This window comes from Pseudorca crassidens, chromosome 6 (genome assembly GCF_039906515.1).
Source record: "Pseudorca crassidens isolate mPseCra1 chromosome 6, mPseCra1.hap1, whole genome shotgun sequence".
Classification (NCBI taxonomy): Eukaryota; Metazoa; Chordata; class Mammalia; order Artiodactyla; family Delphinidae; genus Pseudorca; species Pseudorca crassidens.
This window is the reverse complement of record NC_090301.1, coordinates 127,894,816-127,913,576: the sequence shown is the minus strand read 5'-3', so window position 1 is coordinate 127,913,576 and position 18,761 is coordinate 127,894,816. Positions and strand designations below refer to the sequence as shown.

Genomic DNA, 18,761 nt, shown 5'->3' with positions numbered 1-18,761 from the left:
CAGTGTGTTACGTTAAAGAAACTGGTAACACAGTTTTTCAAGGTGGAAGATTGGTAACTTGTATCTAGAGACTATGGGACCATACCAACACTTTCCCCCAGGTCTAAGAGTTGATGCTTTGGCCCTTGGGTACACCAGAAGGTTTTTGTTCTATTTATTTTCTTCCCGTCTTTGATAAATAAAATTTTGGAACACCATTCATTCTTGAATGTCATTAAACTATTTTATGGAATGCCATGTAATAAATTAACAGTTAATACCAATGGTGGTAATAAATTAATAAAGTGGCAAATGATGAAAATTGAAGATATTATTGAGTTTTTCTGAGAAAAGATAATATTGCATTTTAGTGCATTTTATTAACTTATTGCTGGGTAATGGAATGTAGCTTGTCTGTTATCTTAATTATGCTACTGAATTCTTTTTTTTTTATTTTAAGTAAATCAGTAACCACAGAAATTTATTCAGTAACTGAGATAGGTATTCATGAAAGGTGTATTGATTTTAATAAATTTTAATAAATTTTCAGTTCAGAACAATTTATTACGTAATATTTGAGAAGCACAGAATAGTGTATTTCACGTATATGAGAAATATGAAGCATTGTGAGTATTCAGAAAATTCAGGGCCCACTCTCCATCCCTCCAACCAACTTAAGAACTAGAATATTACCATTCCTGTAAAGCTACTGGACTCTTTCTTCTAGCATTGCTTTTCCTATCAAAATGGTTTGTGACAGGAATTTTCTAACATAACTGTAAATAGTAAGTATACTGAATCCTCCATGAACCTATCACCTAGTTTCAATGATTATCAACATTTTTGCCAGTCGTGTTTCACTAACTCCGTCCATGTGTCCCCCCTGCCCCCCGCCCTTTTTTTTTTGAGGTGTTAAAGCAAGCTCCAGACATGGCCTTATTTCAGTAGTGAGTACTTCAATTATTCATTTCTAACAAGGACTTTAAAAATGTAACCACAATGCCATCACACCGAAAAGTTTTTCTTTAATATCATAAAATATCCAGTCAATGTTTAAATTTTCCCAATTATCCAATAAATGTTCATTTGTAGTTGGTTACTCTGAATCGTGATTCAGGCAGTGTCTGCACTTTGCACTTCATTAAAATTTTTCACTGTCTTGGTTTTTCCTTGCTAAAGAAAGAAACAGGGTCTCTTTTTCTTGTAGAATTTTTCATTTCTCTGTTTGCCTTTTTCACTCAACCTGTGCTTCCTGTGACATCATAGGTAGATCTTAAGGTTTGATTAGGGCCCATTGAGGCAACAAGAAGTCATTGGTGATGTGTGTGCTTCCTGCTGTTTCAGTGTTTGTTCACATGATATACAGGAATAGAAGAATACTCTGAATGTCAAGTACGGGGGGTGGGGCATTCCGTGGGACAGGGAGCCAACTTTAAAAAATGAATGGCAAAGGTGTAACAGAGGGAGGTTGCATCCTGTTTGGATTCTGATTTGGATAAGCTGAAAATAGAAAGATGTTTATGAGATGATTAGAAAATTTGATCACTGGTAGCATTTAGATGATATAAGATTATTGATTTAGCTATCATAATAGTACTGTGGATATATTTTTTAAATGCCTGTATTTCAGTGATACATACTAAAGTTTTAAAACAACATGCTGCCTGGAATTTTCTTATGATAATCCATATATGAACAAAATCAGTCATCCATTGATAATTGTTGAACTAGGTGATGGGGTTATGGGACTCTGTATTGTTTTCTCTAATTTGTATGTAATCAAGTATTTTTATTATGTTTTAAAAATTATGAAGCCTTTGTGACTACCTGACACCTAATCTCTTTCTTAATCATCTTGGTTTAAGAAAGCTTTAAGACAGAAAAGTTTTGGAGTCATTCAGTAAGGCTATCATACTATTTCATTTTAGTAAGAAAATTACTGTGAGTCCCATGCCTTGGATGAACATCCTTGGTGAATTAACGACTTCTTTTGAAAGCAAACCCCACTCAAATGTGCCTGCCTCAACCCTGCCTAGTATTTCCAGAACTTAAGTAAAGGGGCTCTAACTTTCCACACATTCCATGTCTCATATGTCCTTCTCTCCAGTTAAAGTATCTAATGTGTTTGATTCTGAAAACTCTGTAGCTTACTGTGTTTGTATCTAGTATCACAGGTATATTGAAATTGCAATAAAGCAGTGCAGGAGCTCAGGAATTGATTGTAAAATCCATGGTCTCATTCTGCTGGGACGGATACGTGCGGAGGAGGAAGATTTGGCTGCAGTTCCTTTCTTAGCTTCAGATAATGAGGAGGAAGAGGACGAAAAAGGCAACAGTGGGAGGTGAGAGCTGTTTGCTGTTGGTGGTACTCATGCCCAAACTCTGACTTTCAAAAGCCAGTGTTTAATTGGAGTGTATCTCATAATGAGGATAGTTTAGTGCCGATAGGACTATTTGTTAAGTATTAGTTAATGTTCAAATCATATTCAAAAATATGATTTAATTTAATTTTAGGAAAAATTTAATGTGGAAACACATTGTATTTAGAAAAATTCACTTAAAAGGGAAAATAAAAATGTTAATTTTTCTACCTGAAATATTACTGTTAATATTTTGGTATATATTCTTGTAGTTTTCTTTTTTATCTGTCCCTAATTGTGTTTTCCTTTGGAGATAGTGTGGTATGGTATGTATTTTACAGGCTTTTTTGTTAAGAATTTTATTAATAACTTTTAAATTAAAAATTTTTTATTACAATAAAATATACATAAATTTACCATCTTAACCAGTTAAGTGTATAGTTCAGTGACATTAAGTAAATTTACATTATTGTGCAACCATGAGTAACATCCATCTTTAGAATATCTGTATCATTAGCCTTCTGTTGTATAATTTTATTTTGTACAATATTTCATCTCATGATTACGTTCTCATTTACTCAGTTCCTTATTTTGTATGAGCCCTGTAGTGATGACTATTACTGTATTTATTCGTCCACCATATATTTATTGAACACCTACTGGGGGCTAAACCCTGTTCTCTGTCCTGTGAATGCTGTACTGAACATGCTAAATAAAACAAGACAAACTCACACACATTAGAGTGGCCTCATGGCTGTGGGAAGTGCACGAAGGAGAAGGGCCTGGTGCTTTGAGCGACTGCAAAGGAGCATTGGGCTGTCAGGAGAACAAGGAAAAACTCCCCCCATCAAAGCAAAGTGGGCAGTAAGGGGTGTTGGCAGGGGAACATCATATACCAAGGGTGAAGAAAGGTGTCTGCCAGGTCTGTGCACATTTGCTTTTTATTCCAAGACCTGTATGGAGGGCTCATGTGCAGTGTCTGTTCTGAGCTCTGTTTACGTCCCAGCAGCAAACAGTGCAGGCAATTACTGTCCTCAGATAAGTTGTCTTTTCACAAATAAATTGCTAAAAGTGAAATTGCCAAGTCGATAGGTGTTTCTCTTGTATTGCTGGTGTAGCTGGGTCCTTGCAGATGTTCACTAGAGGCAGGTAACAGTGCTAGCTGAGCTCTGCTGATCACTGCCTTTAGCACTGAGTGCTTTCTAGTGTGTGACGTGAGCAGTCTGTCCTTTTGAAACAAAGGAGCTTGGCTCTGCACTGCTATTAAGCACATACTCTTAATCATGAAGAGGTGGCCACTGTGGTGATAAATCAGGTCATTCTAGGGATCTTGGGCTTGGATCCTGTCTTGTTTCATTTTGGAAGCTTTGCAAAGAAGTTGAAGAGAAAATAGTCTTATAACACTACCTTATCTAGAATATATGTTATACTATATGTTACAGTTCAAACTGTTTGTGTCTACATGCATTAATTTAATTAAGTGAGGAAAATGACATTTCACTTAAATAAATCATTGGGATTTTTAAGTGAAAGGATTCTAGAGTCACATTTTCTTATTCGGTAGCTACTAAAATGAATTGGGCAAATATAATTAGTACATGTACTATATATGTGAAATAACCACAAAAGTTTGAGCTTTACTCATAGGTGAAATTTTTACACAGCTGGATACATTCACAAAAGAAATTCTAGATATTTGAATGTAATTTTTTTTCCTTTCAAATATCATTAATGAGCTAATAACTAATGAATGGTCCAAGCAGTCTCCCACAGGGCAAGCCCCCAACTAGGGTGTGCCCTCACTGACCACCCGCTGGCATTTGTTCCCCCTGCTGATGCTTACATGGTACCAGTCCTTACATGTCTCAACACTGGTGGAATCCCTTACATACTTTTGAGTAACACTGTGTTACAGGGTATTTCAAATAGAATGTACATATACTTGCTCTCCTTTGCCTGGTATGGGATGAGAGTTTTCCTACCCTTTTATCCCCAAACCATAAAATTTTGATCCCTGAAAGTAAATATTCATTAGTATGTAACACGTTAAAAAATCTTACCTATCTGTAAGCTAATCTCTGGAGTCTTCAGTTGTCTATTGTAACTTATAAAAATAGAACAAAAGCAAAAAGCTAAAACCTCAAACACAGAAGCAACAGTTTTCTTACCACCTGGCATAAAACTGACAACCAAGCAAATCTAACATTGTTCCATGTACTTCGTGTTCTTATCGTGTTCAAGAATTGATGGACTTTTTTTTTTAATTGATTCAATCTAATTTATTTATGATGTACAACAAATTGGAAGTAACAATAGCCATTTTTCTCAAGTGTTAGCAGTATAGTTAACACTTAATGCATGGACATCGGTTACTGTGATTTTGTCATTTAAATTTTTTTTTAATTTAATTTTTATTTTATTTTGAATAATGTGTGGACTTTGTTGATCAAACTTTTAACCCATCGAGGGCAGGTCAGGAGATGGGATGAATGAGATGGCCTGTGCTTCAGGAGCCTCGGGGGGCTGGTGAGACCTCCCCTGGCAGAATGGAGATTTGGACCTCCTCCTCCAACACAGCTGGCCAGCACAGTGGGCAGAGGGTGTAAAGGAAGAAATTTGCATTTTGCCTCGGGACATGTGTTTGTGTTTGAGTACATCAGAGGCCATGTGGCTACATCCATTTTATTATTTCTTTGCGGGGAAAATATGACCAAACAGCGTTTGAGGTTTAGGGACATGGCCACAATGCCAGTCCCGGTGGTGATTCTTGGCGCCATTAACCAACATTCTCTCCAGTTACATCTGCAGTAGCTGTGCGTTAAGGCGATGGGCGGTAATTGCTGTAAAAGCAGTAAAAGCTGTCACGTTCAACTTGGTATACAAGAAGAAACAGAACTGCACAGTGTCTCTTGGGAAGATCTCCACCAGAATAAAAAGCTAAGGTTAAATTCTAGTATTGAAAGGTAGCATACTGGTATCTAGAAATTTTGACCCTCTGGAACACTAACTCCTGTGTATACTTCAGGCTTTGTTGAATTAAAACAAAACTTTAAGAGTTTCTGATAGTAACCAGCAAACTGTGTGCTTGAGGTTGTTTTCCTTTTTATTTAAAAAATTTTTTCACTCTGACCTCTATTTCTGTTTTATTTTTCCTTTGATTAGCCTTATTAGAAAGAAGGCTGCAGGTCTGGAATCGGCGGCTACCATAAGAACCAAAGTGTTTGTGTGGGGCCTGAATGACAAGGACCAGCTGGGAGGGCTGAAGGGCTCCAAGGTACCTGCCCGATACCCAGTGCCCTCGCCACCCCATGCTGCTCAGACCCAGACAGGCCCAGCAACAGCCATGCTTCTTGAAGTTTTTATAATGGTCTTTCCTTTTATATGTTGTTTTTAAAGTTGACTTTTCTTAAGTAATTCTTGACATGAACTTACAGACATTATCAAATTTAGTTTCTGAGAAGCCTCTGTCCTTGGAAAATAGTGCACTTTAGATATAGTTGCATTATTGCTGTTTTGTAAACTAGAACATACACTTTTGAAAAGATTTGACAAGCACAGAGGTAAAAATTGTAGAGTATTAATTATATTTTAAAGAGTAGGTACAACAATTGATGCATTTGAACTAGAGTTGAATTCAGTGTGGCTCTTAACTGAGGAAGAGATTCCTCCGAATTTTAGTGTCTGGAAACAGTTTCTTTTCAGATGAGCATCTCCACTACTTAGTATTCCATGAGACTTCACCCATCATAAGATCCCTTGTTATCTGCATTGCCGAGGAGCTGAAAAGGAAAGTTAGAACTCATTCATTTTAAGTCTTGTGGTTCTAGTACAATGAAAATAATCTTATGCAATTCAGCAGCCTCGAGTTACATCTGTTTTTGAGGCTCCTGCCCTGCATTTGGAGATATGTGAGGCCCAGAAGCTCTGGGAGCCTCAGCTGTGACAGGGGCTGTCTAGGGGGTCCCGAGGGCATGGCCCTTTTTGGGGTTTGCACATGAAAGATAGGTTGGCGCTTCACGGTTGGGATGAACATCCTTCTTCCACAGTAGTAGTGACTATTTGATACTTTCTGACACATAGGAATCATAAAGGGCTTCTTAGACAGGGGCTTTGATAATTTTAAATTAAATCACACCCATCTCTAATGGGAAATTTAAGTGTATAATTTCTTAGAATTAACAAGAATGAGCAGGACATGACCTGAAATAAAATGTAATTTACCAAATGTTTGTTTATATCTTTACATTATGTGTATTTTATTTTTTGCCTTTTATTATGGATATGTTCAGATGTACCCAGGTAGAAAGAATAGGGACCTGAGTCCTCTTGTCCCTGTACCAGCTTCAACAGTTGCAGATGGTCACATTTTTGTCTTTATTTCCTACACAGCCTCACTCCTATTCATTTTAAAGTCAATCTCAGTATATCATTTCATCCTTAAAATACTTGTGTATATCTAAGAGACAAGAACTTTGGTTAATATAACCATGTAAATTAACAGTAATTCTATGTACCATCTAGTAAGATTACTTGTAATTTTAAAAGTGTAAATAACATTCTCTCTTTTCTCCTTTCCTTTAAAAAAAATTCTTGTTTTAGATAAAAGTTCCTTCATTCTCTGAGACACTGTCTGCTTTAAATGTAGTACAGGTGGCTGGTGGTTCTAAAAGTTTGTTTGCAGGTATGATTATTCTAATATTTAAAAAGTTTTATATGATGCTTAGGACTGAAAACATAGTTGTTGCATTGTGAAAAGTGAGTCCTTTCCTCACTCCTGTTCCTTGCAGTGACAGTGGAAGGGAAAGTGTATGCCTGTGGAGAAGCCACGAATGGCCGGCTGGGGCTGGGCCTCTCCAGTGGGACTGTGCCCATTCCTCGACAGATCACAGCTCTCAGCAGTTACGTGGTCAAGAAGGTGGCCGTTCACTCAGGTAAGAGCCAGGCTTTGCACTGGTGCACAGATAAGCCTGTTGTTCGTGCTCTGTAATTAACTGGGGCCGTAAACAATTTCCCTTAAAGTGTCTTTGCATTCTTTTTCAAATTTTACTTAACTATTAGGAATAAAAGTTGGTTAATGTAAAAATCCAGGTGGTCTAGAGTTTAATTATTGTTGCTGCACGAGGCTTCTTGGAAGCCAGTGGTTGCTGGCGTTCCAGGCGTGTGGGGCATACCTCACCAAAGGAGGGGGCTTTTAATCTTGGAGCTTGTGGTCTCAGGTTCATAGCATCTCTGCAGTCATCACGTTCTGTGCTTAAATATGTGTTACTTTTCTGGGGAAAGAGCCTGTAACTTTCATCAGATTCCCAGTATCTGTAAATTCCAGTGATAAGAAAGAACCATTTAAAAAAAAAAATTACACTGCTTCAATTCAGGAAACTTTGAGTATCATTTCAAAGCCCTGTGCTCTGAGGAAATGAACTGAATTAGATAAAAACTGAGTTCGTGTCTATACTGGATAGGGTTAGATTTAACCCCTTAAAACAGAAAATCCAAACGGTAGTGGCTTGAGCAAGATGGCATTTTACCATTCTCTGTAGAAACCTGGAGGTGGGGTCCAGGGCCAGTGTAGCAGCCTCAGTACCTGTGAGGTGCACTAGCTTGCTGTCTACCCCCGTTGCAGCCACAGGTGAACATACAAGATAGGCCTTTTCCTCAGGCCCACTCTGCCCCTCCAAAGAGCTTTTCTGGAAGCCTCACTCACTTCTGTCGCACCTCTGTCACCATCCTCTGTGGGCAAGGGAGTCTGGGAAGCGTGGTTTTTAGCTGAGCACATTGCCCTGGATCATGTGGGCTCTGTTGGCAAGGGATAGGGTGCGAATGGGTATTAGGAGCCTAGGAACTTGTGGACACAAGTGACAGAGAGGAAATGCTCTTCAGTCCTGAGCCGGGGTGGATGGACTAGGAGAGTGAGCCATACTGGGGAAAAAGCATGAACTGATTGTTTTGGGAAGAGTGAGCATAGTGCCTTAATTGCAATTGATGGTACTTTTGCTTAAATAATTCCATTGTTTAGGTACATTTCACAAAAGCCTAATGGCCACTGCATTTGATAATTTGTCTAATCACAAATGTACTTATTTTTCCATCTGAATTTTGACCCTTTATATATTTAACATAGCAGCAACCCCATTAATAAATAATATCATTTTGCTGCTTCTTTGTGAGTAAAATTCTTTGTAGGACTTAAACTTTGTAGTTTAATAAATGTTCACTTATTTTATATATTTGTCACCCTGAAATGTTCATCTTATTTACTCAATTATTCAACACATATTCACACCTACTGCATGCCAGGAAAAATAGGTAGTTGTGCTGTTAACTTTTGTAAACCAACTTTGGCAGCCTCTCTCTGTGTGAATGTTGCAGGTGGACGGCACGCTACAGCTTTAACTGTTGATGGGAAAGTGTTTTCCTGGGGTGAAGGTGATGATGGCAAACTTGGACACTTCAGTAGAATGTAAGAATATTTTCTTCATTACTTGCTAATAAGAAACTGTTACTGTTAATAATAGTGAATGCTTTTTGATAGTTTTTTGTAGAAAATTGAGTAGGATGGGTTATTTATGAAAACGGAACTTAAAAATATATTTAAAAATTGTCTATGAATGTGGTTTGGCCTCACATGTTCTGTTTTAAGGTTTGATAGTTAACTTAATCTAAAGATGTTGTTTTGACTAAATGTGGCTCAGTGTTGATGTCCTTTTCTTTCTTCTTTAAAAAGGTTGGATTGATTATAGGGAATATTATTTAATCTTGCTTTAGGAACTGTGACAAGCCACGGCTGATAGAGGCCCTGAAAACCAAGCGAATCCGGGATATTGCCTGTGGGAGCTCGCACAGTGCAGCCCTCACGTCCAGTGGTGAACTGTACACCTGGGGCCTCGGAGAGTACGGCCGCTTGGGACATGGGGATAACACAACACAGCTGAAGCCCAAAATGGTGATTATACACATTTTTGTTGCTTGCAGAAAGTTTACCACCTGCTGATTTCCAGAGAAGATAAGCTCCCAGTCTAGGACAGTTCATAAAGACATGACCAGTATTGGCTTTCAGTCTGTGGGGAAAAATCCCCCTTGCTTTCTTAGTGCCTGTGCTTGATTCTGTTTTTAAATTTGTGATTGAGTAGGTGAAAGTCCTTCTTGGTCACAGAGTAATCCAGGTGGCGTGTGGAAGTAGAGATGCACAGACCCTGGCTCTGACTGATGAAGGTGAGTCCTGTCCTGACTCCACGTTGCTGGGGGAGGAACATTGTGAGACACTGGCCTAAAGTATATATTTTTAAACCTAGGTTTGGTATTTTCCTGGGGTGATGGTGACTTTGGAAAATTGGGCCGGGGAGGAAGCGAAGGCTGTAACATTCCCCAGAACATTGAGAGACTAAATGGACAGGGGGTGTGTCAGATCGAGTGCGGAGCACAGTTCTCCCTGGCCCTCACCAAGTCGGGAGTGGTGTGGACATGGTACGTAAACGCCTGTCATCTGTCAGTGTGTCTGTTTGGGGCCTTTTAGGGAGGGGGAAACCTTTATTTTCTTACTCGTTCAGGCATCTTTGTTTTATAATTTATTTTGAGTTGGGATTAATGACAATATTATAAGAAATTTCCCCTTATAACTGGGCTGTTTAGAAAAGAACACTGGAGAAATTTTAGCCCAAACTTGTCTGTCTTGTTTTTTTTTGTTTGTTTACTTATTTATTTTTAACGTTTTTATTGGAGTAGAATTGCTTTACTATGGTGTGTTAGTTTCTGCTTTATAACAAAGTGAATCAGTTATACATATACATATATCCCCATATCTCTTCCCTCTTGCGTCTCCCTCCCTCCAACCCTCCCTATCTCACCCTTCTAGCTGGTCACAAAGCACCGAGCTGATCCCCCTGTGTTATGCGACTGCTTCCCACTAGCTGTTTTACATTTGGTAGTGTATATATGTCCATGCCACTCTCTCACTTTGTCCCAGCTTACGCTTCCCCGTCCCCATATCCTCAGTTCCATTCTCTAGTAGGTCTGCGTCTTTATTCCCATCTTGCCCCTAGGTTCTTCATGACCATTTTTTTTTTTTTTTTTAGATTCCATATATATGTGTTAGCATACGGTATTTGTCTTTCTTTCTGACTTACTTCACTCTGTATGACAGACTCTAGGTCCATCCACCTCACTACAAATAACTAAATTTCGTTTCTTTTTATGGCTGAGTAATATTCCATTGTATATATGTGCCACATCTTCTTTATCCATTCATCTGTCAGTGGACACTTAGGTTGCTTCCATGACCTGGCTATAGTAAATAGAGCTGCAATGAACATTGTGGTACATGTCTCTTTTTGAATTATGGTTTTCTCAGGGTATATGCCCAGTAGTGGGATTGCTGGGTCCTATGGTAGTTCTATTTTTATCTTTTTAAGGAACCTCCATACTGTTCTCCATAGTGGCTGTACCAATTTACATGCCCACCAACAGTGCAAGAGGGTTCCTTTTTCTCCACACCCTCCAGCATTTATTGTTTGTAGGTTTTTTGATGATGGCCATTCTGACCGGTGTGAGATGATATCACATTGTAGTTTTGATTTGCATTTCTCTAATGATTAGTGATGTTGAGCATTCTTTCATGTGTTTGTTGGCAATCTGTATATCTTCTTTGGAGAAATGTCTATTTAGGTCTTCTGCCCATTTTTGGATTGGGTTGTTTGTTTTTTTGATATTGAGCGCATGAGCTGCTTGTAAATTTTGGAGATTAATCCTTTGTCAGTTGCTTCATTTGCAAATATTTTCTCCCATTCTGAGGGTTGTCTTTTGGTCTTGTTTATGGTTTCCTTTGCTGTGCAAAAGCTTTGAAGTTTCATTAGGTCCCATTTGTTTATTTTTGTTTTTATTTCCATTTCTCTAGGAGGTGGGTCAAAAAGGATCTTGCTGTGATTTATGCCATAGAGTGTTCTGCCTATGTTTTCCTCTAAGAGTTTGATAGTGTCTGGCCTTACATTTAGGTCTTTAATCCATTTTGAGTTTATTTTTGTGTATGGTGTTAGGGAATGTTCTAATTTCATTCTTTACCTGTAGCTGTCCAGTTTTCCCAGCACCAGTTATTGAAGAGGCTGTCTTTTCTCCATTGTATATTCTTGCCTCCTTTATCAAAGATAAGGTGACCGTATGTGCGTGGGTTTATCTCTGAGCTTTCTATCCTGTTCCATTGATTTGTATTTCTGTTTTTGTGCCGGTACCATACTGTCTTGATTACTGTAGCTTTGTAGTATAGTCTGAAGTCCAGGAGCCTGATTCCTCCAGCTCCGTTTTTCGTTCTCAAGATTGCTTTGGCTATTCGGCGTCTTTTGTGTTTCCATACAAATTGTGAAATTTTTTGTTCTGGTTCTGTGAAAAATGCCAGTGGTAGTTTGATAGGGATGGCATTGAATCTGTAGATTGCTTTGGGTAGTAGAGTCATTTTCACAATGTTGATTCTTCCAATCCAAGAACATGGCATATCTCTCCACCTATTTGTATCATCTTTAATTTCTTTCATCAGTGTCTTATAATTTTCTGCATACAGGTCTTTTGTCTCCTTAGGTAGGTTTATTCCTAGGTATTTTATTCTTTTTGTTGCAGTGGTAAATGGGAGTGTTTCCTTAATTTCACTTTCAGGTTTTTCATCATTAGTGTATAGGAATGCCAGAGATTTCTGTGCATTAATTTTGTATCCTGCTGCTTTACCAAATTCATTGATTAGCTCTAGTAGTTTTCTGGTAGCATCTTTAGGATTCTCTATGTGTAGTATCATGTCATCTGCAAACAGTGACAGCTTTCTGTCTTCTTTTCCGATTTGGATTCCTTTTATTTCTTTTTCTTCTCTGATTGCTGTGGTTAAAACTTCCAAAAGTATGTTCAATAATAGTGGTGAGAATGGGCAACCTTGTCTTGTTCCTGATCTTAGTGGAAATGGTTTCAGTTTTGCCTTTCTTGTTTAGGTGAGGTGTATGTATAGGGTTTCTTCTGCTGCTTTGCCGTGCAAGAAGCCTAGTGATCAAATGCGTGGAAAACAGATTTCTGATTTATTTGATCCCTGAAAAAGTTCATGTTTGTTTCTAGTGAAAGATTATTTTACTAAATCAGAAAGGAATGGAATATCCAGCTGACCACGGCCAGGCAGTGTGATGGCCTAAGCCTGAGTATCATGACCCAAAGGCAGCTGAGGAAGAATTATAGCAGAGAGGTCTTTTAAGAGCCATTTGAGGTTTCGTGCCATGTTTTCAATCTCTTTAGATGAAACCTATCTCAGTAACTTAAATGTAAAACACACATGAAGGATCTTGCTAGCAGAATTAATGAATTAATTTGAATTAATGGTATACTATTTTAGAACAATATGATAATAACAGTAATTTCAAAGACCTTGGGCACTGTGTATGATGTTATCATTGAGCTGCCTCTAGCGCTGTGACAGTGAGTGTTTTTCTGTGGGGCATTGCCAGCACCATAATCATGTATTAAAAATGCTCGCTCTTGACCTCCTTGCAGGGGGAAGGGGGACTACTTCAGGCTGGGCCACGGCTCTGATGTGCATGTGCGGAAACCGCAGGTGGTGGAAGGGCTGAGAGGGAAGAAAATTGTGCATGTGGCCGTCGGGGCCCTGCACTGCCTGGCGGTCACTGACGCGGGGCAGGTAAGCGAGCCTGTGACAGGTCCTTTTGTCTGTAGTGTAACATGATGAAACGACATGAGTCCCAGTACTGGGGCACCAGGAGGGTGGGCTTTGTCCATTGTGTTCCTGTGTATATCTGCCTAACTGTCAGCATGGGTGAGCATACCCGGGAAAGAGCTGCTGACTGATGCAGGCTATAAAGCCATGGGGTTTCCCACTCTAATGCCTGATGGGGAGATATATGTACTTCATTTCAGAAATAAAGTTATCTTTGACAAGTGTTACTCGTTCTTCCGCCATGAGAGGCCATCCCGTGACAAGCTCATAGATGATATACTTTGACATTGACTTATGACAACAAATCAGCACACTGTACTTTAATCAAATGAATTAAAAATGAATTATACTTTCTAATTCTGTAAAGCCAAGAAGTAAATTCCTTGAAAAGTGAGCATATTTTTTTGATCATTTTTCTTTGCAAAATAAAGGAAAAAATAAGTTACTATATTTAGTTGAAGAGGAGAACTTCCCTGCTTCCTGTAACAGAACAAAATAGATGAATTCATTGGGTTGATATTAAGTAAATACCCATCTGTAGTCATTGGCAAGAATTTTGAAGTAAATTTAGAGCAAATGTTCTGAAATGTTGAAAAATTCTGTTTTTTCCCCCTTAACAGGTATATGCTTGGGGTGACAATGACCACGGCCAGCAGGGCAATGGCACGACCACGGTTAATAGAAAGCCCACACTTGTGCAAGGCTTAGAAGGCCAGAAGATCACGCGAGTGGCTTGCGGGTCTTCGCACAGTGTGGCATGGACAACCGTCGACGTGGCAACACCCTCCGTCCACGAGCCCGTCCTCTTCCAGACCGCAAGAGACCCTTTAGGTGCTTCCTATTTAGGTAACACAGATTTGTGTTTTATTTGAGACCCCTCTGTATGCTATAGCATGCCGTCGATAGAATGTGTGGTGTCGCTACCAGATTAGGGGTTGTGGCACTGGGCTAACTGCATTCTGAACCACAGCCACAGAATCATCGTGGCGCACTGTGCTGTGATTTATGCTGGAAGGAAAACTTGGAAGAGAGTGCAAGGCTGATTCCTGTACTGTGGTCAGGTCAGGTCTGGCAGTGCTGTGCACATGTGCAAACAGGGGAGACTTTACAATAACCACCTGACATGTATAGGCACTTGGTATTTTCAATAACTGTTTAGGTGTGATCACCATACAGTAAGCCACACACCTTTAAAGTGTAGTTTTCATCAGCTTTGATCTGTGCATGCCTGAGAGAGCATCATCACAGGTGAGGTAATGGATGAGCCCGTGCACCACCCTGGAGTTCCCGTGTGCCCTTCGTAGACCCACCCTGCCTGCACACCACTGACTTGCTTTCTGTCACTATAGATCAGTTTGCCCTTCAGAGTTTTATATAAATTAAGTCATACAGCATGTACTTTTTTCTTAATCTCACTTTTTTCACTCACCATAATTATTTTGAGATTCATCCACATTGCATGTATCAGTATTTCATTCTTTTTTATTGTTGAGTAGCATTTTATTTATGGGTATACTGCAGTTGGTTTATTCATTTGCCTGTTGATGGACTTTTGGGTTGTTTCCAAATTTTGGCTATACAGATAAAATTGCTGTGAACCTTTGTGTACAGGTCTTTATATGGACATACGCTTGCATTTCTCTCTAGGGTAATACCTAGGAGAGGAATTCTTGGTAGATGTAGGTTTATCTTCTTAAGAACTGCAAACTGTTTGCAAAGTGTTTGTTCTAAAGCTCTAGCTCCTCCATATTTGTGTCTGTACCTGGTGTGGTCAGTCTTTAATTTTAGCCATTCTTGTAGATGTGTAGTGGTTATCTCATTGTGCTTTTGCTTTGCTTTTCCCTAATGACTAATGATGTTGAGCATCTTGCTTATTTACCACCCAAATATGTTTTAAGTGTCTATTCAAATCTTTGGCCTGTATTTAAACCTAGGTTGTTTGTTTTCTTATTATTGAGTTTTGAACACTTTTTATGTATTCTGGGTACAAGTCTTTCATCAGATATATGATTTGCACATATTTTCTCCCAATGTAGCTTGTCTCTTCATTCTCTTAGGTGAAGTTTAAAGAGCAAAAAATTTCTAATTTTGATGAGTCCAGTTTATCCATTTTTATCTTTTGAGTGTTGTATTTAAACAGCCTTTGCCTGACTCAAGATCATAAAGATCATAAAGATCCTTTTCCTGTGTTTTCTTATAAAAGTTCTGTAGTTTTAGTTATTTAGGTCTATGCTTGATCTTGAGTTAAATTTCATATGTGGTGTGAGGTATGGATTGAAATAAATTTATTTATTTATTTATATTTGATATATGGATATCCAGTTGTTTCAATTGCATTTGTCAAAAAGAAATATCCTTTCTTGATTGAAAGAATTTGCACTTGTGTCAAAAATCAGTTGTTTATTTATGTGTGGATCTATTTCTGGATTCTCAGTTCTGTTTAGTTGATTTATTTTTGTATTTTGTTGCAAATACCACATTGTCTTGATTACTGTAGCTTTATAAAAGAATGAATTCAAGCTTTGGTAATCCTTTAGCTTTATTCTTTTTCAAGTGTGTTTTGGGTATTCTAGACCCTTTGCATTTCCATATAACTTTTATTTTTTTATTTTTAAAATTTTATTTATTTTTGGCTGAATTGGGTCTTCGTTGCTGCACGTGGGCTTTCTCTAGTTGTGGTGAGGGGGAGCTACTCTTCGTTGCAGTGCATGGGCCTCTCATTGCGGTGGCCCCTCCTGCTGCAGGGCATGGGCTCCAGGTGCGCAGGCTTCAGTAGTTGTGGCACGTGGGCTCAGTGGTTGTGGCTCGTGGGCTCTAGAGCACAGGCTCAGTAGCTGTGGTGCATGGGCTTAGTTGCTCCATGGCATGTGGGATCCTCCCGGACCAGGGCTCGAACCTGTGTCCCCTGCATTGGCAGGCTGATTCTTAACCACTGTGCCACCAGGGAAGCCCCTCCATATAACTTTCAGAATCAGCTTGTCAATTTTTATAAAATAGCCTACTTGGAAATTTGATTGCACTGACTATAGATCATTTTGGGACTTGCTTCACAGTATTGAATCTTCCAACCCTTGAATGTAGTATTTCTCTCCATTTGTTTAGATCTTTAACATTTCTCAGCAATAATCTGTAGTTTCAGTGTACAGGTCTTGTATATCTTCTGTCATATTTATCCCTAAATATTTCATATTGTTCATCTGTTGTTAATGGTGTTTTAATAATTTCTTTTGTTCTTTGCTATTATCTAGAAATATTCAAGTTGATCCTTGCTAGTGTGTAGAAATACAGTTGATCTTTTTAAGGACATTTGGATTATTTCAGTTTGGGGTTATTAGAAGTAAAATCTGCTATGAATATTCCTATTAAGGTTTTTGAGTCAGTCTTCCATACCTTGAATAAACCCCGCCTGGTTTTGCTACTTTTCATTTCTTTGATTTTCTGTTGTTTATCGGTTTTCAGTTTTATTGGTTTCTGTTCTCATCTTGATGCTTGCTTTATGTTTATTTTCTATTCTTTTTCTAGTTCCTTGAGGTGAGAGCTTAGATCGATTTGAGACTTTTCCTCTTGTCTATTGTAAACTTTTAGTACTATAAATTTGCCTCTCAGCACTGCTTTAGCTACATCTCTCAAATTTTGGTATGTTGTATTTTCATTTTCATTCAGTTATATATATGTATTTTAAGGACATATGAAAAGTAATTTTATTTTTGTTTAACCTTAAACTTGCCAAACTGCTTCATTCTTTGAAGAGCATTTATCTCCTGTTTGATATCCAGGCTGCACTCATATTGGAAATTAGTGAAAACCACTTAGTGATTCCACTTTGAAGTTATAACCATACAGCGAGATGTTTTGAATGTAAGCCTATCTATATGTTGGATAAACTTTAGGAACTCTTAGTGTCTCTTGTTTTACAGAAATTCTCTCTCTATCCTGATGTACTTTGGTTGATCTAGAAAACTAAAGGCAAAGGGCCAGAAAGCTAACTTCCTTAAATGAGACAAAAGGAAAATTTTTCCAACTACCACTATAAATAAAAATCTTTCAAATACCAAATCAGTTTTCTCAAATCTTCAAATACCGAATCAGTTTTCTCAAGTATACAACAAATTCTAATTTGATGGTTTTTTTCTTACTACTTCACTTCAAACAGTGACCTATAAATTTGTTTAAATAATAATTAAGTACCTTTTATGTTTTTTCAGAATGAAAAAAATTAAATGCTGTGTTGAAGATACTACTAAAAATACTTCACCTTTCAAATATGGTCCCTGTGTTGAAAATCTATAGGAATTTTTCCAATTAACTTTCAAATCTTCCCACAACCTCTTTGTTTTTTTAAAAAATATCATCTTGGAAATAATTTGAATGAATGCTCTGCAAATCAAGAATTGATTCACAAGTCCCTATTACCATAATCATCAATTTTAACAAGTCTCCTCAATATGTTTTATATCAGTTTTCTTGATTATAAGATGAATATGGAAACATTTTTAATATAACAGAATATTTAATTATGTCAGTTTCCCATGAAAACACAAGTCATTTAATGATGTTTATATTAGCCATTTCCATTGGTTGGCAGGAGGCTCTTCCACTGAAGACTCCCATGGTTTCCATTCCACCATTTTTCTCACCAGACTTAGTTCATTTTCAGCCTAAAGAATTACCTCTCCTAGTTGGCCACCCTGAAGTTGCTCATCTAATTTTTTAACATCTGGCTCCACTTTAACCATACGCAGCTTCTCATTTGTAATCTGTTCTATATACCTTTTATATGGTACATTTTTAAGGATTTGTCCAAGAACATAAAGAATCTTTGTATACAATATTTTTAGCCTCTTGGTGGACTCTTACATACCCACAGTCCCACAAGGCCAGTGGTCTTCTTCAGCATGCCGCCATGACAGCCCAGTTTTATGTATTTTAAAAATTTCTTTTCAGCTTTGTTTTTGATCTGTGGATTATTTTTTTTGTACCTTGTTGTATTCAAGTTGCCAAAAAAAAAGGTTAAGAACTGTTACCTCTTTGTTCATGATGGATATTGGTTTGTAATTTTCTATTAGTATCTCTGTCTGGTCTCATAGAATGAAGTGGTAAGTGTTCCCTTCTTTTCAGTTTTCCTTTTTATTTTGTGTAGAATTGGTATTCTTTCAGTAGAATTCACCAGTAAAGCCAGCTGGGCCTAGAGTTCTTTGTGCAGTTTCTTTATGTTTTTTAACCACAAATTTAATTCCTTTAATAGATTCAGTGTTATCTGTTTTTTTTTTTCCTAGTAAGATTTGTGTCTTTGATGGAAGTCGAACTTATTGGCATAAAGTTGGTCTCAATATTTGCTTATTTTTCTTTTAACATTTGTAGACTCTGTAGTGATGTCATTACTCATTCCTTATATTGGTAATTGTACCTTCTCTTTCCTAGAGGTTTATCAGTTTTATTAAGTTTTTTCAAAGAACAAGCTTATGGTTTCCTTGATTTTTCTTCATTGTTTTTCTGTTCTCTATTTCACTGATCTCTGCTCTATCTTTATTCTTTTCTTCTAAGAAGCTTAGGATCTTCCTACTTTTCTAATGTGGACATTTACTTTTCTCTCCTTGATTAATTGACTCTGCTATCATTATGACAGATTACCCTCTTTATCCCTTTGCTTTGAAATTCTTGCTTTAAAGTCAAATTTGTCTGATATGAATATAGTGACTCTAGCTTTCTTTTGACCAATGCTATATGGTACT

At 37.8% G+C, this 18,761-nt stretch overlaps 1 protein-coding gene and 1 pseudogene across 6 annotated transcripts in view; one reads left to right on the top strand and one right to left on the bottom strand.

Annotated features, from left to right (window-relative positions):
* HERC2 (HECT and RLD domain containing E3 ubiquitin protein ligase 2) overlaps positions 1 to 18,761 on the top strand; it is a 228,097-nt gene that overhangs the window by 148,027 nt on the left and 61,309 nt on the right. For all 6 annotated transcript variants that reach the window (XM_067742325.1, XM_067742323.1, XM_067742327.1 and 3 more), the window contains 10 exons: positions 2,146 to 2,321; positions 5,502 to 5,613; positions 6,939 to 7,020; positions 7,127 to 7,270; positions 8,706 to 8,796; positions 9,102 to 9,279; positions 9,467 to 9,548; positions 9,629 to 9,800; positions 12,849 to 12,993; positions 13,650 to 13,875. In XM_067742325.1, coding sequence (XP_067598426.1) covers positions 2,146 to 2,321; positions 5,502 to 5,613; positions 6,939 to 7,020; positions 7,127 to 7,270; positions 8,706 to 8,796; positions 9,102 to 9,279; positions 9,467 to 9,548; positions 9,629 to 9,800; positions 12,849 to 12,993; positions 13,650 to 13,875 — 1,408 coding nt within the window. The remainder of the gene's footprint in view (positions 1 to 2,145; positions 2,322 to 5,501; positions 5,614 to 6,938; positions 7,021 to 7,126; positions 7,271 to 8,705; positions 8,797 to 9,101; positions 9,280 to 9,466; positions 9,549 to 9,628; positions 9,801 to 12,848; positions 12,994 to 13,649; positions 13,876 to 18,761) is intronic.
* Positions 17,586 to 17,926, bottom strand: LOC137225934 (NADH dehydrogenase [ubiquinone] 1 alpha subcomplex subunit 5 pseudogene; annotated as a pseudogene).